This window comes from Phacochoerus africanus, chromosome 9 (assembly GCF_016906955.1).
Source record: "Phacochoerus africanus isolate WHEZ1 chromosome 9, ROS_Pafr_v1, whole genome shotgun sequence".
NCBI lineage: Eukaryota > Metazoa > Chordata > Mammalia > Artiodactyla > Suidae > Phacochoerus > Phacochoerus africanus.
In genome coordinates this window covers 37,576,185-37,601,016 of record NC_062552.1, presented here as the reverse complement: position 1 = coordinate 37,601,016, position 24,832 = coordinate 37,576,185, and the positions used below count along the sequence as shown (strand labels likewise).

Below are 24,832 nucleotides of genomic sequence, written 5' to 3'. Positions count from 1 at the left end.
GGTTGATGAATCCGACTAGGAACCATGAGGTTGCGGGTTCGGTCCCTGCGCTTGCTCAGTGGGTTAACGATCCGGGCGTTGCTGTGAGCTGTGGTGTAGGTTGCATACACGGCTCAGATCCTGCGTTGCTGTGGCTCTGGCATAGGCTGGTGGCTACAGCTCTGATTCGACCCCTAGCCTGGGAACCTCCGTATGCCGTGGGAGCGGCCCAAGAAATAGCAAAAAGACAAAAAAAAAAAGAAATCATACTTCTCACCCTCTCCGCTTTAATCAAAAGGCTAAGTGCTTATGAATTGGCAGTCGGGGTTGTTTATATACCTTATACTGCATTTCCAATGCCTTTTGTCCCATCCTCTGCCATAGTCCTTGTCTCCAGAGGACGGAAAAGACACTCATTTACAAGTGATCTTGGAAGAAAATATTTTATGAAGGTCAAGACCAAGGTGTGAAGTGTGGATGGGAGAGTTGGCACATCCTGTGTTACCCAGGCAAGTCCTGGTTTAAGTCTTCCTCCCCCTTTATGTGTTGTTTAGGCTTGGTTCATGGCCTGGGACAGCCCTATTCCCAAGACTTGCTCACTGTCCAAAGTAATTCCTAAATGTCCAAGTTCCTTAAAAAAGCTGGTCACAGAAAGACCACACCACCTTTTTTTTATTAATGTTGCTGTTTTTCTTTAAAAAAAAAAAACAACCCCAACTTAACATCGGATGCATTTCTGGACATATTTCAAAGATGTGCAGACTTTGCACATCTTTGAGGCTTTTTGCCGTAAGCAGCCCAGTCAGGGGAATAAGGAGGACCTTCAGCCCCACGGATGCCTGGTGCCCGTGTGTGGTTGCCATTTCTCTCCTCTCAGCTCGCTTGCCTCTTTCCCAAGAGCAGCCTTAGAGAGAGAGGCGCAGCGTCAATGATTTACAGCATAAGTGTATTTGGAGTCCTCTGAGGGCCTTGTGCAGTAGGATTGGTTGGTGTTGAATGTTGTCCAGCTCCAAGTGCTATTGGGAAGTCAGGCACGTCCCAGATGGCCACATGTGTCATTGCTGTCTCTTGGCAGCAGGCCGACCTTAGTAAGAAGACAAAGCATATTACTGAGAGCCCCTTTGGCCCCAAACAAAAGAGTTTTCTTTTTGAGCTAGGCCTTCTGTGTGCCTTCCCCAGCAAGTGCCCGCATGTCAACTCCACTGTCTCCTCTGATATCTGGTCTACTTAGGACTGGGTTTGTTTTCACTCCTGTTTTGGTATGGGTCACACCGAGGACACCCCAAGAGAGAGAGCTGCTTGAATTCTGTTCTCAAGTTAAATATATGGTTAAATCCTATTCCGTCGTTTTTTTTTAAAGATAGAATAAGAGGAGTTCCCGTCGTGGCGCAGTGGTTAACGAATCCAACTAGGAACCATGAGGTTGCGGGTTCGATCCCTGGCCTTGCTCAGTGGGTTCAGGATCTGGCATTGCCGTGAGCTGTGGTGTGGGGTCACAGATGCAGCTTGGATCCCACGTTGCTGTGGCTCTGGTGTAGGCTGGCAGCTGTGGCTCTGATTAGACCCCCAGCCTGGGAACCTCCATATGCCTCGGGAGTGGCTCAAGAAAAAGCAAAAAGACAAAATAAATAAATAAAGAAAGAAAGATGAAATAAGAACTAGGAGGCAAATTTTCTTTAACAAATGCTTATTTCTTGAGTGTTTTAATTAAGCAGAGCTCTTTGGGGCTTTTAGATTACAACTTGATTTCATGCCAGTTTTTTTTGTTTTTTTTTTTAAACTTGGTACATTTTAACCTTTCCCTTCAGGAACTCAAATAGAGTACAGGGAAGCATGTTAATGGGTCCAGATGATACAGTTATGTACACTAATGGAAGGAAGCTTCTAGTGTGGAACATGTCCAATAACATTTTATTGGAAAATAATTTGACTTAGAAATGGACTTTTCCCTCAAACTGGTTTATCTATTTTACTTCTGTTTAGGTTAGCATAAAATACAACTCTCAATTAGCCAAAATTAAAAGCTCTTTTTAATCCTCCTTGAAATGCTTAATTTTTATAGCAGATTTAGCCATTTAATTATTTAACTTAATGGAAAACATACACACACATCTTTGAGGTCTTGCTAGCTTGGCAGCTGGAAGAAGTGGCCCATGACTCTGAAAGATATTTAAGAAGAAAGTATCCTAGAGTTCAAATTAGTACCAGCCAACATTCCACAGAATCTGTGTAGGTTTTATAATTACAGTGACTGTCCCCATGCTAATAAAATCTTCAAGGAATTTAAAAGTTAATTTTGTATTTTCAGAGGTCACCCTTGGAACTCTTACTACAGTTCCAAGGGTGACCTCTGAAAATACACTCCCTTTTTTGTGTGAACAAAGCATCACGTGGCATATCCAACCATAGTCTCACTGAATTCAGTGAATGGGTCCTGCTTTTTGTACGAAATGGCTGAACATGGGGTCTTCATGGACTGGCGGCTGCTCAGCTGGAGAAGGATCAGGCACCCTGTGGGCATGTCTAATAGCAAACACCTGCTGACATCAAGCGCTGAAACACTGATATTTCCAGCGTGTGTCCATAAAGGGACATCTTCTCTTCAGAGTATTAGGAGTGAGAGACACCCAAAATAAATGTCATATCTTCAAGGAAGCATGCTGCTTTCCTGTGTTATTAATATGTGAGTTGTCCCAGAATTAAAGTTGGGTACGAGGGTGGTGAAGACCCTTTCTCTGTTACCAGAAAATTTCGATCAGTAACTCAGGTCTTGTAAAGGGACTCAGTTACAGCACTTCTGGGGGAGCAAAGTAGATCAGACCAAATTCAAAAGGAGATACTAAAGGATCCTTTACCCTCTTTCCTGAGGGCAATCGGCCTGTTCTCTGAGAGTCTAATTTACCCTCAGCAAGAGGCCAAATTGGCCTTAATTGTGTCCTAATTATTTGCTTAAATAGCTAATCTTTACTTCCAGTTCTACCACATCTTAGTATCTGTAGGAGGCTACTTGGGAGCTGCTACCTAATTTACAAACATCTGCTTAACCCTTTAAACATTCCACTATAGAAGAACTTGTTGCTGTATTTATAATCCCCATTTTTCTGCAAATTCTGCTGAGGCCTCCTCAACATAAGAGAAATGTTCTTATACATTCACCCAGCAATTATTGGTCTCCCTCAAAGCAGAACCATTGAAAACATGAAACTATCTCTGGCCTCCAAAAAGTTGATGACAAATCCATTTGGGGACTTTCAAAAGTACTGAAAAATGAAGAAGAAAAAAAAGCCCCTTAAAGAAAGAAAAACTTGCATTACAGAGAAATGAAATGGTAAGACTGCAGATGGGGGTGGGGGCAGGGCATCTAGAATGTGACCAGAGTTAGTAAGTCTGGACAGGTGGACATGGGGACATGCTTAGGGGACTGAAATATCTCTGCTGTTCAGTAACAGGTCCTTGGGCCATTGGAGTCTTACTAAGGAAGTCATTCTGTCTCATTAAAGCTTCCTGATTCCTGCCACCCTTGGGCACTCCAAGTTATGGGGACAGTTTAACTACAAAGGGGAAGAAGAGAAAAGGATTTAGGGAGAAGCATTTAGAGGAAAGAGAAAGGAAGGGGGGATCTTCTAAGAATGTTTTTACAACCAACCACAAGCAGAGAAATGAAAGAGATCCTTTCAGAGGAAAATTGGGGCACTCATTCCGCCTGACCTTCCACCCAAGTTAACAGCGCAAAGAGCGCTGGTGCCACGACTCACGTGAGGCTGGGCCCAGTCCGCCTACTTGAGGATGTCCGCCAACTTCTCCTCGTAGTACAGGAAGTTCTCCTGAATGTCCTCCCAGGGCTCAAAGGCCTTGGATTCGCCCTCCTCTTGCTCCACAAAATTCTGCCAGACGTACTCGAAGTCCTGGGGCTTCATGATGCGCAGCCTGCAGCCGGCCTCCTTCAGCCTCCTCAGAGCCGCCTGGATCTCGGGCTCCTCCCACATGAAGAGCCGCCCCACCAGGATGAGCAGGCGCAGGTTCTTGGCCTTGTTGAGGGTTTTGATGATGCGGTCCGCGCAGGCCGCGCAGGGGCTGGAGGACACGTACCAGGTGACCACGTAGCGCACGGCCGGGTCGAAGGCGGGCAGGATCGTGTTGAAGAAGGCTTCCTCCGCGTGGGCGGCCGCGTGCTCATCCTCCAGGTACCCCCGCGTCGCCTGCACTTGGCCTCCCTTGCTCTGCGCTTCGATCACGTAGCAGAGGAAGGTCTTGTTCCGCCCGGAGCTGTACTCCACATTCCGGAACTGAAACTTAAAGAAGTTGACAGGCAGCCGCTCCCTGCGGGTCGAGGAGACAAAGGCACAGAGAAGGAGAGGGAATGATGAGTTCTGGTTCTAGGACTAGCCTGGAGTCCAGCTTTCCAAGTGCAGTACCTCGGAGATACGTTCACATTGACTCCTGGATACCTCGCCTGCGCTAACAGCCGTGATGAAAAGGCAGGTAGGGATCCAGAAGGGTTTCTATCTAAAGGAGAGGGAAGAATGTGGAGGGAGGCATGCATCCAGGACACCCTATTAGGACCGGTCTCCAAACCCTCCACCCTCATGCCCATCACACACACAGACACACACAGACACACACACACACACACACACACTTCTAAATCAGTGACTCTTTTTTTTTCTCATCGTTATGTACTTTTCATTTGAAAATGTGAATAGATCTTATGCCAAGAGACAAATTAAGTTGTCTCTTACTTTGGTTTAAAAAAAAAAATGAACAGATTATTTTATAGAATGCCAGCTCTACTCTTGCCAGCGTTTATTTTAATAAGGTGCTTGAAAATGTTCTTTTTGTCCAGGTTCAGATCATCCAGCAAAGTTTCTGATCTTACACTAGGTTCTTTTTTTTTTTTTAGGGCTGCACTTGCAGCATGTGGAAGATCCCAGGCTAAGGGCAGAATCGCAGCTGCAGCTACTGGCTTAATGCCACAGCCACAGCAATGCCAGATCCGAGCTGCTTCTGTGACCTGCACCAAAGCTCATGGCAACACCAGAGCCTTAATCCATTGAGCAAGGCCAGGGATCGAACCTGTGTTCTCATGGATACTAGTGGGGTTTGTCACCACTGAGCCACAATGGGAACTCCTACACTAGGGTCTAATGACAAGGGGTCAGGCACATAACTGGATAACATCCTCAAGATTCTGCCTTTTCCCTCTGAACCTCTTCCACTCCCCTTAGAGCCTTTGATTTTAATTTGTAATCAGTGGCTCTTTAGCCTGTCTGTACATTAATTAGAATCCCCTAGAAGACTCTACAAATATCTGTTCTCAGGCCCCTGAGCAAACCAAATAAATCAGAACATCTGGAGGGGGACCAGGCTTCAGCATTTTTATTTGTTTTATTTTTTAAATTAAATTAAAAAAATTTTTTTTATGGCTGCACTTGTGGCTTATGGAAGTTTCCAGGCTAGGGATCGAATCAGCCTATGCCACAGCCACAGCAACACCAGATCCTCAACCCACTGATCAAGGCCAGGAATCAAACCTGAATCCTCACAGAGACAATGTCGGATCCTTAACTCGCTGAGACACAACGGGAACTCCCTATTTATTTTTTTAATTATAGTTGATTTACAATGCTGTGCCAGGTATGAGCATTTTTATTTCTTTATTTTAGTTTTTAATTAAAATATAGTTGACTTACAGTGTTGTGCCAGGCATCAGGATTCTTTCATTTTTTATTTTTTTAAAAAGTTGTATTGAAGTATAGTTCATTTACAAGGCTGTGATAATTTCTGCTGTACAACAAAGTGACCCAGTCATACACATACACATATCTATTCTCTCTGATTCTTTTCCCACATGGATTATCATAGAATACTGGGTAGAGTTCTCTGTGGTATACAGCTGGTTCCTGTTGGCCAGTTGTTCCATATACCTCAGTGTGCATATGCCAGGCCCACGCTCCCCGTCCATCCCTCCCATCTCCTCCCCAACCTGTCCCCTTGGGTAACCATAAGTTTTTCAAAGTCTGCTTTTTTTAAAGTGCTCCAGATGATTCTGATATGTGCCCAGGTTGGAAAAGCAATATTCAAATAATAATTGTAGGAGTCTTGTTGTGACTCAGTGGTTAACAAACCTGACTAGCTTCCATGAGGACGTGGGTTCGATCTCTGGCCTCGCTCAGTGGGTTAAGGATCTGGTGCTGTCATGAGCTGTGGTGTAGGTCACAGACGCCGCTGGGATCCTGCGTTGCTGTGACGGTGATGTAGGCCGGCAGCTGCAGCTCCAATTCGACCCCTAGTCTGGGAATTTCCATATGCCACCATGTGGCCCTAAAAAGACAAAATAAAAAATAATTTTACAAAGTAGCAAGCATGTAAAACTTCTCCTGACAGAGCAAGGCAAAGGTTGTACAGAACATTTCATGCCTTCATTTCTCCCCTTGTCATTCGAGTATGTGACAGCTCAGGCATGAGGTGGCCTACAACTTGCAGTCCCAGTCTCTCCCAAGGACAGTTTCTCAAGCCTGTCTTTCCCCTCAAGTGAAGGAAGGGTTGTCACATAAGTGGTCAAGAATGTTTGATCTTTGAGGCCAGATGACCTGAGGATTCCTTGATATGAGTTAGCATGTATGTCATGTGGACTCATTTCAAAATCATAAAAGACTTGGACCCTGCCCTCCAGATGCTTCTAATCTAGCAGCTAGATTCTAGCTGGACAGAGAAGATGTCAATAACATCTCAAAACAGTAGAGAACTGCTAAAAAGAAGAGGTAGAGTGGAGGACACAAGGTTCTTGAAAGTTTAGCCTTGATCCAGGAGGCAATAGAGAATTGTTACAGGTTCCTGAATAAAGACAGCTATCGTGAAAGTGAGGTCCACGGAAGAGTCCTGTGGTGGCTTTAGGCAGAGAGAGTGAAGCTGGGGAAAAGCCCAATATTTAGAAAGCCCACTTGGTTTCTTAGGGCACTAGACTTGGTGATGAATATGTCCAGTGGCTTCAAGGAGAGAGGGATGATTAGGAAATGAAAGCAGCAGAAAAAGCCCAGGTTTGAAAAAAATATAGTAGTAATAAGAAGGAGCGAGGGAGTTCCCTAGTGAGCTAGTAGTTAGGATTCAGCACTTTCACTGCTGCGACCCTGGTTCAATCCCTGGTCTGGGACCTGAGATCCCACGTCAAGCCACTGTAGGCCATGGCCAAAAAAGAAAAAGAAAGGGCGAGAAAAAGGAGAGGGGCTGGAGAGATCCTCAGAGTCGAAGACTGTTTTTATCTTTATGTGTCTGTGGGTGTTTTTCTAAAACCGGGAAGATTCGTGCAGCTTTGAAGGACAAGAAGAATGAAGAGGTTTTAACAGGAGAGATTGAAAAGGTTGGAAGGAGAGGATGAGTACCAGCTGGAGAGGCTGAATGTTTTCTTTTTAACAAAATGTAATCTCTGTGCTTGCCCTGGAAGATATCCTATAGCAACTGCTTACCCTGCTCTTGCTTCTCTCTGCACCTTTCCTCCCCTCAGAGAGGTCACCCCGCTCCCTGGGCTGCAGGGCGATCCCTGGTATCCCCCTTGGCTTCTTAGGGATGAGCAGCAGGTGCCCAAGAGGCGGGTAGACCTGAGCTGTTTCCCTGCAGTCCTCCCCTCCCCCATCACCAAATTTTCTCCACCCAGGTTTCCATGTTCCCTGCTGTCAGGTTCAATTTCCACTGGGGAGATAGATGTGTTTGGGGACCAAGCCCTGGGATTCCTTTTGGTACTATATTTAGCTCTCTAAGTCCCTCTGTCCCTGAGTGGACGTGTTTATTATTTACTTAACATTTGGGGAGAATAGATGGCCTGATGGTTCCCCCTCTCCTCTTTCAATCCCTGCTGGGAAGACATTTATAACCAAGCTCTCCCTAGTTCAACTCACCCCACCAGACCACTCGCTAAATGATCCCTTCATTTCCTGGAGTGGCTTTTTTTCTCCCGAGAAGCACAGAGATCACCTTTTCTTGCAATTCAAGGCCTCTTGCCAGACTACACCCTGTCCTGAAATCTAATCCAGAGCCACTGGTATGATGGGTTGTCAGGTGAAACTCTTGGAAGGATTCATGGCTGCCCGGTTGGCTTGGAGACTTTGGCAATAGCTGCCTGTGTGGTCCCTCAGGTTTCCTTGTGGAAACCCCAAAGTATTGCTCCAACTCTGCCAAGTACAGCCCAGCTAGAGGACAGGAGTGGCCCAGCATGTGATGTGGAGGTTGGCTGGATGGTCTACAAGTGAAGCTTCTCTCAGCCCCTCCTCTTCTTCTCTAGGCAAGGGAAGAGGACCCAGAGACACCGGAAACTCCAGAGAGAGGAAGAACATCCGTCTCTCTATAAATACTGGTTTCCAACCCCTTGGCCCAGCAGCCCCATAGTTTGCCCTGCCCCTCCGCGGGGCCTTCTGGACTGGGCGCCTCAGAAGGGAAGTGCGTTCCAGGGGCAGAGGAAAGTCCTGGAAGGTCTCGGCTCTCAGGCTTTCCTTGGGCTTGCTCAGAGACTGAGCCTGCCTGGCTTCTCAGTAGGGTTTTTGGTCTCGCAGAAGGAGCATAAAGGTTGAATGCAGTTCTTTGGGCTTCCTATAGACTGAAACAGCCCGAACCTGGAGGGGCATCAGGAGAACAGAGGTGGCAGAGGTTTGAAATAGCTCCAGAGAGCTAGACCATATGGCCATCTTGGGGGATATGCTAGAATCACAGAAGAGGTCAGTACCGCTATGCCTCTAGGGGAAGGAAGGCAGTAGTGACTGTGAGTGTGTAGATAACCACAAACATCTTTTATTTTTCCCGTAGCGTGCTATGCCTGAGTACCGTAGCTATTTATATTATAGCCCTTTGCTCTTAACCCCAGCAGATGTTTTACTGCTAAAGTGGCGTGTGTATGTGTGTGTTCGTCCACAGGCATATATTAGAGTGGTGGTCAGGAGAGAGAGATGGTGAGGGCAAACTTCTTTACCTGGACTCAGTCTCCCGTTCAAGCACAGCAGCCCACAGTATAATTCCTACCCACTCCCAACACCTCTTAAAAAAAATAATATATATATATATATGTATATATACACATTACCATAATGCAGCATATACACATAATATGTTGTGTAAGAAGAAATAGGATGAAATGTTTATTTTAAGTGATAATGTTTATTTCTAAGGGAGGCTTTGTTTTAGTTTTGGGGTTTTTTTTGCTTTTTAGGGCTGTACCTGTGGCATAGGAAAGTTCTCAGGTTTTGGTTGAATTAGACCCGCAACTGCCACCCTACACCACAGGCACAGCAATAGCAAGGCCAGATCTGAGCCCCATCTGTGACCTACACTGCTCAACTCACAGCAACACTGGATTATTAACCCACTGAGCGGGGCCAGGAATTGAACCCACATCCTCATGGATACCAGTCAGGTTCTTAAGCCTCTGAGTCACAACAGGAACTCCCTAATTTAGTTTTCTATTGCTGCTATAACAAATTCCCACAAAGTCAGGAGCCAATAATGTCTAACCTCTCTCTCTCTCTTTTTCTTTTTGGCTATAGCGTGCAGTGGCTTGATTTTTGGCATCTCCATTTCCAGACCAGAGATTGAACCCGGGCCACAGCGGCAAAAGCTCCAAGTCATAACCACTAGACCACCAGGGAACTCCTCCCAGCACCTCTTTAAGCATCGCTACCTCATGCTTTCTACAAACAAGGCCATCCCCCCTCAGCTGCTTAGACTCTGGTTTCTGGGCATTGAAATTCTCTAGGCAGGAAACCGAGAATCCTCATAGCTAGGAACAATTGGGAAGAAGGCCTGCTTGATGAAAGGAGAAGGGGTGTGAGTCAATGTAATATATATATGTATTTTTCTCACTTTTGCATTAAAAAAAATGTGCATTTCCTAAGCATAAATCTAGACAGTTAAAGGAAGGAACCTGGAGGGCAGTGGAAGCCAGACTGAAATGAAAACATTTGCCCCCAGATCATCCATAGCAGGAAAGCCTAATCACAGGCAACGGAGTGTTGACTAGTTTCCGCTTTTCTCACTACACCTTTCATGACCTGCTTGAAAGAGGCAGAATTACCCATTTCGGTTTCCTTTTCCCTTTTTCTTTTTTATTCCTTCTTCTTCTTTTTTTTTTTTTTTTTTTACTTATACATCACATTTATTTATGATATTGGAGAAACCCTACATCCGTCTTAACTTTATTGTCCAAATCTCACACAACCCTCCATTTACTGTTTATCGAACACTCTCAGTGATCCTAGCACTGTGCTGTTCACTAGCAGTTCAAAGATGGAGAAGATCTGTGTGCGCCCTGGCCACACCCAACACACATTCTGCCTGGCTCGGCCTGAAAGCTGCACTATCAAGGGTGGACGTGCATTAGGGAGGACAATATCCAATTCAAAATATGCATTTCAGGGGGTTCCCCTTGTGCCTCAGTGGCTAACGAACCCAACTCGTATCCAGGAGGACGCCGGTTCTATCCCTGGCCTCCTTCGGTGGGTTAAGGATCTGGCGTTGCCATGAGCTGTAGTGTAGGTCTCGGACATGGCTTGGATCCTGTGTTGCTGTGGCTGTGGTGTAGGCTGGCAGCTACAGCTCCGATTAGACCCCTAGCCTGGGAACTTCCATATGCTATGGGTGTGGCCCTAAAAAAAATGCCTTTCAGATGGAAAATAACTGAACACTAATTATCCTTGCTTCCTTTTCCCCTTTTCAGACCACTATGGAGGGAGCATCATCAGAAGCAGAAGTGTAGGGAAGCAGAGAGTTCTAATGGCCTGACTTCTGCAAGCTAAGGCGGGGGTTGATGGACTGCTGGCTCCTGATTGGCAGCCCTGGGTGGGCTTCCGCCCCTGGCAATCCCTGAGCCCGCCCTGTTTCCCTGAGAAAACCCCATCTCTGCAGCCTTCCCCCAACCCTCAGGGCAGGCCCAGCGTGGCCAGAGTCATGGCTGCCTTCTGTTCTTTATGAAACAAACCTCCCAGCATGCTCCCGAGTGCAGGTGAGGGGTGAGGGGCCACGGCATCAACCGTGCCATCAAAAGCCCCTCACTCCCCGCCCAGCCCTTCTCCTCTGAACCCTGCCTCCCCTCTCTGATCCTCACGTGGTGGGGAGTAAACTACTGGTGGCCTAAGAAGTGGTTGAAAGGAGACTCACTGCCTGTGCCATTCATCCCTGTTCCAGAATAACCCCTTTGATGGTAGGTTCAGCTTTATGTAAAACCACATGCAACATAACTAGAGAGACACACACACAGCAAGGGGTGCTGCCAGGTGGGGCTTCGGTCACTCATCACTGGGGTGGAGAGATGGGGAAACAGCCCGCTCTGGGGCCCCAGAGCTCCCCTCAAGCATGCTGAGTTCAGAGGCAGGTGCCAACCAGTGGAATCCTCTTCTCAGCCTGGTGCTGCCAGATCTCTTCTCTCCTTGGAGGCCCTCCCCTCAATTAATTCCCTATCCCAACGCCTGGCAGAGAGCCTGTCCCACAGGAGATGCTCATCATTCGTTCACACACTCATTCAACAAATATTTATTGGGTACCTCTTAGCAGCTGGGTACCATCCTGGGTGCAGGGAGAAAGCCCCTGAAAGGCAGAGTCCATGTCCCCAAGGAGGTTGACTACTTCTGGGGAAAATAGGCAGTAAATAAAGGACTCCTATTCAGAAAATACTTACTGAATATTGACTCCTCTCTATGGCTTTTTTTTTTTTTAGCTATTTTTTTTTTGTCCTTTTTAGGGCCACACCGGCAGCATATGGAGGTTCCCAGGCTAGGGGTCCAATCGGAGCTACAGCTGCCAGCCTACACCAGAGCCACAGCAATGCCAGGTCCGAGTCGCATTTGTGACCCACACCACAGCTCACAGCAACGCCGGATCCTTAACCCACTGAGTGAGGCCAGGGATCAAACCTGCAACCTCATGGTTCCTAGTCGGATTCGTTTCCGCTGCACCACAACGGGAACTCCTATATGATTTTTTTAGATGTAATGTGCAATCTGGAGTCAGACAGTCTTGGGGTTTACATCTTACTTCATCCACTAGCTTTGGGCAAGTTTTTCTCCCTCTGTCCTCATCTGAAAGACAGGTTGAGTGATCCAACCTCTCAGATTTTGTGCAACGAAATCAAACCCAGTACTGATGGAGGCTGGGCCTCAGATCTCAGCCCTTAAGCTAAACTACCAAATGTGATCTCTGCTCTGCTCTTCTGCTCCTGTTCCGAGGGGCTCTTTGTCAGTGCTGTGCTGCTTTAACACAGTGCTCACCGAAGAATATTTTGGTGGCTCCCTGGGCCAGGGATGGAAACTGTGCCATAGAAGCGACCCATGCCACAGCAGTGACAATGCTGGATCCTTAAACACTAGGCCACCAGGGAACTCCTACATATTTTGTTTAAAGCCCTGATTTCTTTTTTCTTTTTTATGCTTTTTAGGGCTGCATCCTCGGCATGTGGAGGTTCCCAGGCTAGGGGTCCAATCGGAGCTACTGCTGCCGGCCTGCACCACAGCCACAGCAATGCAGGATCCAAGCTGCATCTGTGACCTACACCACAGCTCATGGCAACACCGGATCCTTAACCCACTGAGCTGGGTCAGGGGTCGAACCCGCAGCCTCATGCTTCCTAGTCGGATTTGTTTCTGCTGCACCATCATGGGAACGCCAAAGCCCTGATTTCTAATATTTGCTAATTCTCCTAAATGCTGGCATTATGGCGAATTCAAGAAACCAACATGAGGCCCCTGAACACAGACTTGGTAAGAGAGGCCCCGATCAAGTCTCAGCTGGCAAGAACAGGGCCAGGCACACCGCTGCAGCGCTAGACCTTTCTCTAGCACTTTCTACCACGTTATTTTAAACGTTCTTATGTCTGCTTTCTATCCTGAGTGCCCTACTCAAACCAGACTCAGGACAAGCAGACATCGCTGCTCCCCTCAGACAGTTTCTGAAAAGCCACCTGCTGTTCTAGCCTGGGGCCCCGGGTCTAAGGGCAGTGTGGCTGGACCCCTCCCCTGCTGGCCCTTTGACGCCAGGGCACCTGGAGAGTGTGGGAGAGGAGAGCCGTTCCCTCGTCCAGGTCCTGCCCCTGCACAGACACAGCGTGCACCTCCGGGCTATTTTAAGCTGTCTGTTTACCCGGGGGGCCCAGGAGACAGATCTCCACAGCTGTTCCATGTGGCTGGGGAAACACACCAGGGCTCCACCTCCCTCCTGAACGGCTCTTGAAATGCCCAGAAGGCTGCCCTGCCTGGGTCAGGGGGGCCTCGGAGCCTCACCACCTCGCTCCGGAGACCAGCAGAAAGGACGCCGGGCTAGAGTCAGAAGATCTGCTGCTGACTGGCTCTGTGGTCTTGGAGCTGAGACTCCATCTCCTCGACTGTCAGGTTCCCCTTCTGTAGAGTGGCGTCGATACAGCTCCTCTCCTGGCCTTGCGCTGGGGCTGAATGCGCTGGGGCTTGCGAAAATGTGCAGGGATTACAAAGCTCTGGGCGAGCCTAAGTGACATCAGAGGATTGATGGATTTTACATTTCTTTTTCTTTCTTTCTTTTTTTTTTTTTTAGGGCTGTACCTGCACCACATGCAGGTTTCCAGGCTAGGAGTTGATTTGGAGCTGCAACTACTGCCCTACACCACAGCTGCAGCAACGCCAGGTCCAAGTCGAGTCTTCGACCTACACCACAGCTCAGGGCAAGACTGGATCCTTAACCCACTGATCGAGGCCAGGGATCGAACCCACATTCTCATGGATACTCATTGGGTTCTTAACCGACTGAGCCACAATGGAACGCCTCAGAGGATTTAATCTTTTAAAACCCATCACCCTGAGCCCCCAAAGCACATTCAGCTCAACAAACACACTCTAATTCTGTGGTGGACAGGCCGTCCCCTGTGCTGGGGAGATCACAGCGGTGCACAGAGTGGGTGTGAATCGCCTGTGTATGTGACTAAGGCCAGCATGGGCCAGCATGCTTAGATGCTAGAAAAAACATCTCCTTCCAGAGAGAGCCACTGGAATCTCAGACCTCCTGGTCTGGTGGCCCTTGGCTCTCCCTGTGTCTGTATTAATCTGAGCCCCATTGCTTCCTTAATCCTGGGATGAGGGGGTCATTACTTGGTTGGGCGTCGGCGAATGTAAGCTCAAGGCTCTAACCTGCAGGCTCACTCCAGGCACCAGGATGAACATCCCTCAGGTTCTCTGAGAAACCGGAATATCTGAGCTGGAAGAGACCTTCAGAATCAACTAATGTGATGTCCTTATGTTACAAAGGAAAAAGGGGCAGCCAGGACTGGAAAGTCACTTGCCCAGCCTCACAGAGCAACTCCCAATTGCCCCCCACGTCTCCCTCAGCCTCCTGAAGGCATCAGGCCTCCCTTCTGCCTGAAATTTCTCTGTGTGTGGCCCCTCTGTGGCCCATGGGCCTTGCTGCAGACTCTGGTGAAGGAATCCTTGGGACCCCACACAGTCCCTTCTGATTCTTTTTTTTTTTTTTTTTTTTTTAGGGCAGCACCTGTGGCTTATGGAAGTTCCCAGGCTAGGAGTCAAATCGGAGCTGTATCCACTGGCCTACGCCACAGCCACAGCCACACCAGATCTGAGCTGCATCTGTGATCTACACCACAGCACACAGCAACACCGGGTCCCCGACCCACTGAGTGAGGACAGGGATCAAACCCAAATCCTCATGGATACTAGTCAGATTCATTTCCACTGTGCCACAATGGGAACTCCTCCTTCTGATTCTTTGTTTAGCAACTTAGCAGCAGCTTCTGCTGAAGGGACAGAGAGGGAAGAGGAGAGAGACAGCTTGGTTTCATTCCTGGCATAATCTGGACAAGCCAGAGGTGCCCTGTGTGCAGCCCCCTCCTTGAGGCCTCAAGACTCTTGGCTCTGGGTCCTGGTTCCTCTGGGCTGTGACTGAGGGGTGGTGGAACCCCTTCTCTGTTCAGAGGCTCTGGGCCCTGCCCCTGTTACCTGGAAGATGGGGACAGCCCCTGGGCAGACCCAAAGACTCAGTGAGAAAGAAAAAAACCACTTCTAACTCTAGCTTGGGAGAGGATGGATCTGCCTTGCCTGTCTTAGAATCTTCTAGGCCAGAGAGAAGCTTGAAGGAAAGAGTGAGAGACATACACGTAGAGGAGAGGCCGGCTCAGAAGCAGAGAGAAGCTGAGTGGGGAGGTATTTTGGGGCCACTTTGAAAGGCGCCACTGGCCTCCTGTGTCCTTACTACGGTCCCTGGGACTAAGTAACCTTCACCCTGAGAGGTAGGTGACGCCCTAATACCAGAAAGCCTCTGGGGCCATTTCCTCCTCTGGGTCTTTGTCTCCACCGAGCTCCCCCCTCAACCCCATTAGAGGGTCCAAGATGTCACTCTGAGAAGCCAAGCGGGATGAGCCTCTGTGTCCCCTGCAGCCCCCGCGGTGCGCGCTCTCGGCTGCTGCCACACGATGACCCCATCCTAGGTCCCGCCAGCCTGTCCCCAGCCAGTGCCCCCACAGCCGGCTCTCACCCCGTGACGATCTCAAAGGGCGGCAGCTCGATCAGCTCCTTCAGCTTCTCGGGGTCATCCAGGTTGTCCAGCTCCTCACCATTCTGGGAGGCAGGTGCCTCAGCCGCAGCGGCCTCTTCCTTCTGGGCCATGGAGGGGCCGTGCTCAGGAGTCCCCGAGAGGAGAGGGGAGGCGGCGGCGGCGGGTCTGGGCCAAGGCCTGGCGGCAGAGTCCCAAGCAGCTGTCAGCAGCTAAATCTGCCCTGGGCGTGGGGCTGTCGGCGACGGGAAGAGGACCCGCAGGCCAGGCCGAGTGTGCTCAGTCCCCTCGGCCGCGGGCTTTATAGCCAGAGGCCCCTCCCCCAAGCCCTCTCCCTCTATCTTTTTTTAATTGAGTGACAGTGGGTGCAGGGAAGGGGGGATGGAAAATCTGGCCCTCAGTAGCCCCTATTTATCAGTAGCAAAGACAGGAAGCTGGCAGGTGGGAAAGCTCAGCCTGCTCTCGCTCGCCGCTAGGCACCAGCTCACACGCTGCTTGTGCTCTTCCTTCTCCTCCCCCTTCACCTTTGTTTCCCACCCAGCTTCCTGGGGGAGATGGTGGAAGGGACCCAGGGTGGGTGGCCTGAGTATTTGCTGGGAAACTCTCTCGGGGGTTTAAGTAGGACAAGGTTTGTGTTGAACTGGGCGGTTGCAGAGAGACCCAGGCCGGTTTGGTTGGGGAGGCCAGAGTTTGGGAAAGGAGGGTCCTAAGACAGGGGGGCGGGAAGTTCTGCCAATTGGGAAGGAAACTGTGGGTTGTTACTCAAAGGGAGTGGACGCTGGAGTTTCCACTGTGGCTCAGCGGTAATGACCCTGACGAGTATCCATGAGGAATGAGGATGCGGGTTCGATCCCTGGCCTTCTCAGTGGGTTAAAGATACTAAAAAAAAGAAAAAAAGTTGGATCATTTGTCTCCTCCATTCAAAGACAATGGCTTCCCATATCACTCAGAGAAAAAGCCAAGGTTCTTGTGTGTGTGTGTGTGTGTGTTTAGGGCCATACCTGTGGCATATGGAGATTCCCAGGCTAGGGGTTGAATCGGAGCTGTAGCCGCTGGCCTATGCCTCAGCCACAGCAAAGCCAGATCCGAGACGGATCTGCGACTTGCACCATAGCTCACGGTGACGCTGGATCCTTAACCCACTGAGCAAGGCCAGGGGTCGAACTTGTGTCCTCATGGATACTAGTCAGGTTTGTTACTGCTGAGCCACAATGGGAACTCCTGATTCAACATATTTTTATCAGATCACCCAGGCTGCTTTGTTGAGAACAGAGTACAGGTGAGAAAGAACAGAAGCAGGACAGGTTATAAGCTATTGAAACTACTGAGAGATGACAGGGGTCCCTAGAATAATCCCTGAGCTGGAATGACATTGGGAGGGTACTGGCTGATTTGCAGTTTGGGGCAGTGCAAACACTCTAGGAGGTTCTCAGGGCAGCAGAAGTCTGGGTCAGGATCACCTGGAGGTTGAAACCTAAGAACATTGGTGAACTGGTCTGAACACAGCTCCCAGTGGGGTGGGAGGTAGGATGAGAAGGTAGGGGGCCCTCTGCATGGTCTGACTAGAGCATAGGAGTCAGGATGGTTTGGAGGATTGGGAGCTCCCTTTTCCAGAGAGTTCTGAGCATGCTGGCACCCTACAAGTAAGCTATCCAAGCATTTTGGTTTGCCCGGGATAGTCATCGTTTGTATCAGTTGTCAAGGCATAATTGCTCCTGGCTCCCCTTTCACTTTCAAAGTGCCCCAGTGTAGAATAATAAATGACACGGTCACCTTACCTAGTAGGCTGATCACTGAAAGCATTCTTATCCAGGGGTTATTGTTTTCAGGTATTTTTCCAAGGGAGACAGGCATAGGGTAGTGGAGTCATGCCTGTGTCCACCAAGAAAAGGCAGTGATAGTGGATTAATAGCAAACATGCGTTATTATTATTATCAACATCATCACACAAACTCACCACATTTAAATGCAGAGAGTTCATTTTGTTCTTTTATTTGATCAACATGTATCTGAGTTCCTGTTGTGGCTCAGTGGGTTAAGAATCTGACTAGTAACCATGAGAACGCAGGTTTGATCCCAGGCCTCGCTCAGTGGGTCAAGGGTCCGGCGTTTTTGCCAGAAGCTGCGACTTAGGTTGCAAATGTGGCTCAAATCGGGTGTTGTTGTGGCTATGGGATAGGCCGGCAGCTGTAGCTCTAATTCGACCCCTGTCCAGGGAACTTCCATATGCTGCAGGTTTGGCCCTAAGAAGAAAAAAAGCCCCCAAGCCCCCAGAACAAAACCCCCCAACATTTATCGAGGGTCCTACGTGCCAGGTTCTTTTGTAGCAGACACCAAGAATACAGAGAGGAGAAGGTGCTGACTCACCAGGAGCAGCCCCCTGGCCTTACAGCTTGTATGTGAGTTGGGGGGGGGAGCATCCAGGCACTCAGATAGGCCTTAACGCCCTTGGTCCTCAGGCCAGTCTCACAGGGAGGTGTATTATTAGCTGCATTTTGCAGGTTGGGGACCTGCAGCTCAGAAAGGTGAAGCAGTTTGTAGAAGATCACACAAGATTTTATGTCCAGCTCTTCTGAGCCTCCTTTTTTTTTTTTTTTTTTAGGGCTGCACCCAAGGCATATGGAGGTTCCCAGGCTAAGGATCGAATTGGAGCTGTAGCCACCAGCCTACGCCAGAGCCACAGCAATGCAGAATCCGAGCCGTGTCTGCAACCTACACCACAGTTCACAGCAATGCCAGATCCTTAACCCACTGAGTGAGGCCAAAGATCAAACCTGTGTCCTCATGGATGCTAGTCAGATTCGTTTCTGCTGAGCCATGACGGGAACTCCCTGAGCCTCGGTTCTTCCTCCCAGGGCTGCATCCAGCTAGCTCTGAGGAAAGCATCTCTTAAGCATTGTCTCCCACTTCCCATCACAGCTACTGTGATGTGCTTGCTTCAACTAAGGAAGAGTAAAAACATCTTGCCAGGACACAAGTGGGGAGGAGGGATCCTTTCAGCTCACTCTTCCCTTGTGGGGATGACTTTCTCCCAGATGATGGGTTCTTATATCTTGGCTGTCATGTAGAACCCTGGGTTGGCAGGAAGAAAAAAAATCCATGTTCCCCTCCCCATCTCAGCCCTCGATTCATTGTGTGATCCTGGTCAAATCACTTAGCATCTCTGGGTGATTTGACAGACCTTTCTGGCCTGTGACGCAGGCTGAGTCATTGCTGTCTGTTCCAAGATGATCAAAGGGATGAAGAGGAGGAAGCAGAGCAGGTTCCCAAAGACCTGAAAGGTGGAGGTGAAACATGTGTTGCAAAATTTCCACCTCTGAGGGCTCTTGGGAGATGGTGCAGAGGGGGTCCCCAAGCTGGTCCCCTCTGAAGATGTGATCCCTTGCTCCTACCCTGTCCACGTCCATTTTGACCTTTGACACCTGGAAGAATGCCTCGGACCCTCCCTGGACCGATGACTGACAGCTTCCTTTTCCACTGCTCCTTTCCAACTCCCCCCTTTCCCTGGAGGCCCTCTGACTCGCTCTGGCTATTTATGGCACCTCCTGGGGCCCAAATTCCTGCCTCGTCCCTGGCTCTCCTTTCCAAGTCAGCCCAGTTTCCCCTGCTGGCCCCAGAGTGCAGCAGCTAATCTGGGGGATCCAGTGCCAGGAGCCTGACTCTTCCTCCTGCAGCTGCCACTATCCTCTTTTTAGTGCAGACACTCCCCACCCCCGTGTTAACACTGTTGAGTAAGTTTCTATCAATACATCTCTTCTATAGAGAAGGATGCTGGGAAATACGGTATCTGTTTATTTCACTGGGGGCCATGGGGGTGCTGGGATTTGAACCCAAGTCTGTCTGCCTCCAAGTTCTATGCTTTGCCCATTGGGTTATGCTGCCTGGAATTCAGTAGCAGTGAGAGCTGACACCAGCCCAACTCTCTGGTGGGGCGGCGGTGGCGGGGGCTTGATGCTTCTCTAAACAGGTCCTGTAAATTAACTCATTTACTCCTCATCAAGATGTTGGGGTGGGCACTGTTATTAACCTCATTTTATTGGTGAGGAAATGGAGATCAGAGAGGTTTAGTGACTTTCCCAGGGTCACACAGCTAGTGAGAGCATAGCTATGTGCTTCACCATTCAGTCCCTACTGCTACCAGGTCCCCTGAGGCCAGGATCTGAGGGAGGAGGGGTAAGAAGGGGACCGGGGGAGAAGGAGTTCTTGCAAGGAGATTGGGCTCTGGGAACAATTGGGGTGTGTGTGTGTGTGTGTGTGTGTGTGTGTGTGTGTGTGAGAGAGAGAGAGAGAGAGAGAGAGAGAGAGAGAGAGGGAGAGAGACAGCTGGTGAGTGGGGATGGAAACCCAGAAGGGAATCCTCCCAGTCTGTCTGCAGGTGCCAGCTCCTCCGCCTGGTGCCTGTGTCTGGAAGGAGCTGGGCTGTGGCCTGCCTCTCCCTGTCCCATTGCCCACGGCCATTTCAGAAAACACTGGGAGAGTCTAGGAGGTGGCTGAGGCGGAGGCCACAGGGTCAGGCCTGGCTATTCCTTGGGCCTCGGCTGGCTGCCGAGTTGCCCTCACTGGGAAGGGAGCAGAGAAGCCAAGAGGGGCTGGTGGAAAATAGCAGCCTCACCAGGGGAAGGTTTAAATTCTCACTCTGTGAAAGAAGATACCTCAGGATCCCGCTGATGGAGTGGGTGTTTATGTGCCCAGACAGCTGGGACCCCAACAGCGCGTTGCCCCAGAGACCCAGCCCGGGCGTTGCCGTTCCTCGGTCACTACCGAGACGAGGTACACAAACAACGGGCCACGGGCACCAGGCCCCCCGGGGGGCACACCAGTGACTGCTCTGTTGACATAAACACAGGGGTGGCCAGCGCCCTCGTGGGGTGCAAAGAGGGCAACAAGGGTCCCCCAGGGCTGGATGGAAGGGGGCCCTGGAATCCCGGGGCAGGCCGGCGTTTCCATTCTCCACCTGTGCCGGACACCACGCTTGGCTTGTCGGGCAGGACGCACCACGCCTGGAAAATGGTGACACCGGGGACTTATGTCTTGGTCACCTCGGTCTTCCATTCCAGTGGCCACTCCCGGCACCGCCCGGCTCCCACGGCTGGCGCTTTGAGTCTTTGAGGAGAGTGAAGCGATAAGAATCTTGTCCATTAAGGTGACTAATAGTGTTCCCCTTTGAAGGGGAGAAAGCCATAAATGCTCAAAGCAACAATCAGCTTTTGAGAGGAGACTTTCGGCTCTTAGAATTTTTGTGGGATTAGGTGGGGGTGGGGCGGAGGGAGGTGCTTCTCTGAAGGGGTCACTTCTGGGTGGGCTGGAGGACCCCAGAGATACAGACACTGGAAGAACAAACGAGGTGGAAGAGAGGCCACTGAGGCTCCTGGTGTGACAGAGAGGTCTTCTGGTTTGGCGCTCCAAGAGGGGGCCTGCCTTGCGAAGGGTCCTTGAAAGCTGGGTGGGGAAGGCCCTCAGTAGACTCTGCTGGAGGATGAAAGCAGGAGGCCCAGGTCCAAGGGGCTCTTGACCAAAGCCAGGCTTTGTTTGAATGGGTGACCTGTTGGCCACAAATAAGGACGGGCAATAAATCTTTAAAACAACAGAGTCTTGTGCTTGATTCCTGGAGGCATAAGGAAGGGAACTCTGGAGAGACTCTGAAATGGGGCTTGGTGTGCGGGGGAACCCCAGGAGATAGAACAGACGGTGGTCACTACAAAGGAAGCAAGGCTTTGGAGCACCGGCCCTGGGCCTGATAGCATTCGAGGGCCTTACACCTCCACCAGGGCCTCCGCCTTTACCTGCCTGGCAAGAGGAGAGGCCAGAGATGTGCCAAAAAAAACAATTTTTGCACCTTGCTCCCTACTAACCACCTCCCTGCTCAATGTTTGCCCACCTACCAGTCTGCCCACATCCCCTTGCTCCATGAATTCCATTCTGCAGCCACTGGCAAAGGGAGGAAGAATGAAGCGCTCAAGGGAGGAAAGAGGGGACGAGGACCCAGTCGAAAGAGACAGAGCCCTGCCTCCTGGAGTTGCTGTTTTACGGGAGCTGCCCCCCACCCCCCGAGACACTGGCGAAGGGCTGTCTCTCCCTCAGGCACCAAGTGACTCATGTTCAGACACTCTGTGCCCACTCAGAGGCAAATGGAAAACACCCTGCCCAAGGGCAGAGGGACACACACACACACACACACACACACACACACACGTGACCTGGATCATGGAATCCCTGGGTATATCTGGCAAAAAGCAGAGACAGCTTCCACTCATTCTAGGTAATGAGAGAGGGGGGCCAAGGGCAGCGTGCACTCCTGGGGTGGGGGATGGTGGTGGTGGGGAGCAGAGGAAGGCCCAGAGGCCAGGCAGGTGGGGAGGCCGGGGGATTAAGAGGCTCCCGTTCAGGAACCACAGAGCTGGTAATGAGGGGGAGTTTAAGGACGACTTTAGGGTCAGGGATAAGAGTTTGGGGTTGGAGATCTTGCCCTTTCTGGCTGCTTTGGCACAAAGCTGAGAAGCCCTTTTGTTTGGCTCATACTGTACCAGGCAGTCAGGCTATTCCAGGGCTTGAGACCCTGCCCAAGTCAAGCTTCCCCCTGGGGCCAATATCCGAAACTAGAGGCATCTGGACCCCTGGGCTTGGGGTGTCAGCTTGCCCTGGGGAGGTCAGAGTCACGTGATAGGCATGCCGCATCTCCTTGGAGGGCTGGTTTGACTTCTAGGATTAGTTGGCGACACGGATGAAGTTGGTAGCAAATATCTGTAATGCCTTCACGAGGTGGTGATGGTAATGACCCTGACAAACACGTCCGGGGTATAAGGTCACACGGCAAGAGAGGAGCCAGGGTGAGAACCCACACAGAACGACTCCCGAGCCAGTCCTCAGTCAGTGTTTATAGATTACGTTGATAAATTTAAAGCAGTTACCTGTATCATGGAGTTAGCAATTCAGCAAAAGCAGCTTTTAAAAAAAAAAAATCTGATTGTGGAGTTCCCGCTGTGCGGTTGGTGGCATCTCTGCAGCACCAGGATACAGGATCAATCCCCCACCTGGCATAGTGGGTTAAAGGATCCGTAGGTCGCACCTGCAGCTTGGATCTGATCTCTGGCCCCGGAACTCCATATACTACCAGGCAGCCAAAAAGAAAAAAAAAAAATCTGATTGAGGTGATGTCAAAATCCACGTGAATGTGTGACATAAAAAGCCCATCATTTTGGGTGTGTGGCGCTGGTCAGGCTGGCCCACAGACCCAGGGAGGGGGTCACTCAGTCTCCTGGCTCTCACCAAGTCCAGAAGTATTTCCAGGGTCTCAGAGCAGGGCAGGTCCCCAGGGCAGCGTGAATGAGAACCCTGGGTGGCCTCCTGGGGTCCCCTCCAGGATAGCTCACATGCATGGAGTCATGCATGTGTCAGACGCATTTACTTTTCTCAACGGTTCTCCAAAGTCCTCATTTGATAGATGCAGACAATCAAGCTACGTGAAGTACGTTGTAGCCAGTTACCAGTTAATAAGTGACAGAGTCAGTGTCCAAACCCAAGCTGGTCAAGGCCAGAACTGCAAACCACTGCACTCCGTGGCCCTCATGCCCCAAGATGATCTGAGTCCCTGGGTCTGTAGGCGAAGCGAAGCTGGAGTCCAGGCCATTAAGGAGGTCCCTGGGCCCCACTTTGAGAAATAACTGCCCTGGGCAGCTGTTGTCAAGCTGCCTGTGTGTTAGAACCACCTGAGAAGTTTCAAAAACTATTAGTGCCTTCCCCTCTCCCAAAGAGAGGTTTTTCAACTGGTCCAGAGTGGGGTGCAGGTGTTGGGGGGGGTGCTAGGCAGTCTTTTCCTTTCATGGGACAATGTGTTCGTGTATTCAGTCAATCAACAGAGATGTACCAACACCTGCTCTGCGCCCTGTGCTGCACTGGGTTGGGGACACAGAGGTGGATGGGACACTGTGTGTGCCTTCTGGAAACGTGGGTGACCCATGTGCCTGGCGGAGCAGGGCACGCCCTTGGTGGAGGCGGGGAGGGTACAGATTCCGTCTTGCTTGTCCTCCCGCCTCGAGGTCCAGGAACAGCCAGTCTCCTTCTCAAATGATGATGTCCTCTGGCTAATCCCCCCTGCATGGTCCTGGGTCCCCATCTGAGGGGGCACAATTAGTTCCAGACCCAGAACTCCGCTCACAGAACCAAAGGTCGCGAAGGCAAAAAAGGGCCCTGAGTGGCCATCTGTGTCTGACGCTCTCACATTTCAGGAGCAGCTGACAGAAGGGCTGGGAGCCTGTTGAATCTAAGGGTGCCTGGAGCCCACTCCAAAAGTTCTGATTCGTCGGTCTTGGGAGGGGTCCCAGGAAATCCACATTTTTAATAAGCTCCCAGATGGCTCGTACACCGTCCGTGGTGGTTCTCAGGTGGGCCGCACATGAGGCAGGCCTGGCAGTTTTCAAGGCACCGAGGCCCAGGCCCATCCCTAGAGAGTCTGGTTGATATTTGGAAAAGCTTCTGCATTGAGGCACTGGGGCCTTCCAGCTGGCCTTGTTTGGGCTTTGAGGAGGCCGCCTCGGGGAGGCGGGGGGTTGCTCCCTGCCCCTCTCAGGGCTTTGAAACAAGGGCAGAAGAAAACAAGAGGAAAGAAGAGAGGACAATTAAAAATCCAACGAGAGTGGGGTTCCCGTCATGGCGCAGTGGTTAACGAATTGGACTAGGAACCATGAGGATGTGGGTTCTATCCCTGGCCTTGCTCAGTGGGTTAAGGATCCGGCGTTACCGTGAGCTGTGGTGTAGGTTGCAGACCCGGCTTGAATCCCGCGTTGCTGTGGCTCTGGTGTAGACCAGCGGCTACAGCTCCGATTCGACCCCTAGCCTGGGAACCTCCATATGCTGCGAGAGCAGCCCAAGAAAATGGCAAAAAGACAAAAAAAAAAAAAAAATCCAACGAGAGCAGGGCCACCGCTGTGGCTTAAGTCACAACTGCGATGCCAAAAAGAAAAGCCAGTGAGAAGGTTTAGAGAGAAGGCCGGACAAGAAGCTCCCACTGAAATCACTTGCCAGCACCGAGGCTTACATCTCTCGTTTTTCAACACGCTTTCTTACGATGGCAATTGATGTACAAAACTCATAGTCTAAGAGCACATGAAAACAAAATAAAAAGTAATCTATAACCTTACGTATCAGATAATGACATAAGATCTTAGTATAACATAGATAATGTATGCTATACCATAAAACCATGCTATATATCATGATATTGTTATTAGTATAATTAATATAAAAGACAAAATTAATACAAATTTTATATGTAATACATATATGTTTGTATTTATATAATACATAATATAATAGTATAGAATAAAATATAATGTATAATTTGACAAGTATAATT

General features: G+C 50.0%; 1 protein-coding gene across 2 annotated transcripts; it reads right to left on the bottom strand.

Annotated features, from left to right (window-relative positions):
• Positions 1 to 246: 246 nt before the first annotated feature.
• On the bottom strand, positions 247 to 15,769 carry APOBEC2 (apolipoprotein B mRNA editing enzyme catalytic subunit 2). 2 transcript variants are annotated; one of them, XR_007137146.1, is made up of 4 exons: positions 15,463 to 15,769; positions 3,735 to 4,299; positions 2,084 to 2,138; positions 247 to 1,063 (listed from the first exon to the last, which is right to left on the bottom strand). XR_007137146.1 is itself a non-coding variant. In XM_047796977.1 (3 exons), exons 1-2 carry the CDS (start codon positions 15,591 to 15,593, stop codon positions 3,756 to 3,758), a joined length of 675 nt encoding a protein of 224 aa, XP_047652933.1. In that variant the 5' UTR covers positions 15,594 to 15,769; the 3' UTR covers positions 247 to 1,063; positions 3,735 to 3,755. The 2 variants fall into 2 exon arrangements, 1 of the variants encoding a protein (XP_047652933.1); XM_047796977.1 differs by lacking the exon at positions 2,084 to 2,138.
• Between the last annotated feature and the right edge of the window lie 9,063 nt (positions 15,770 to 24,832).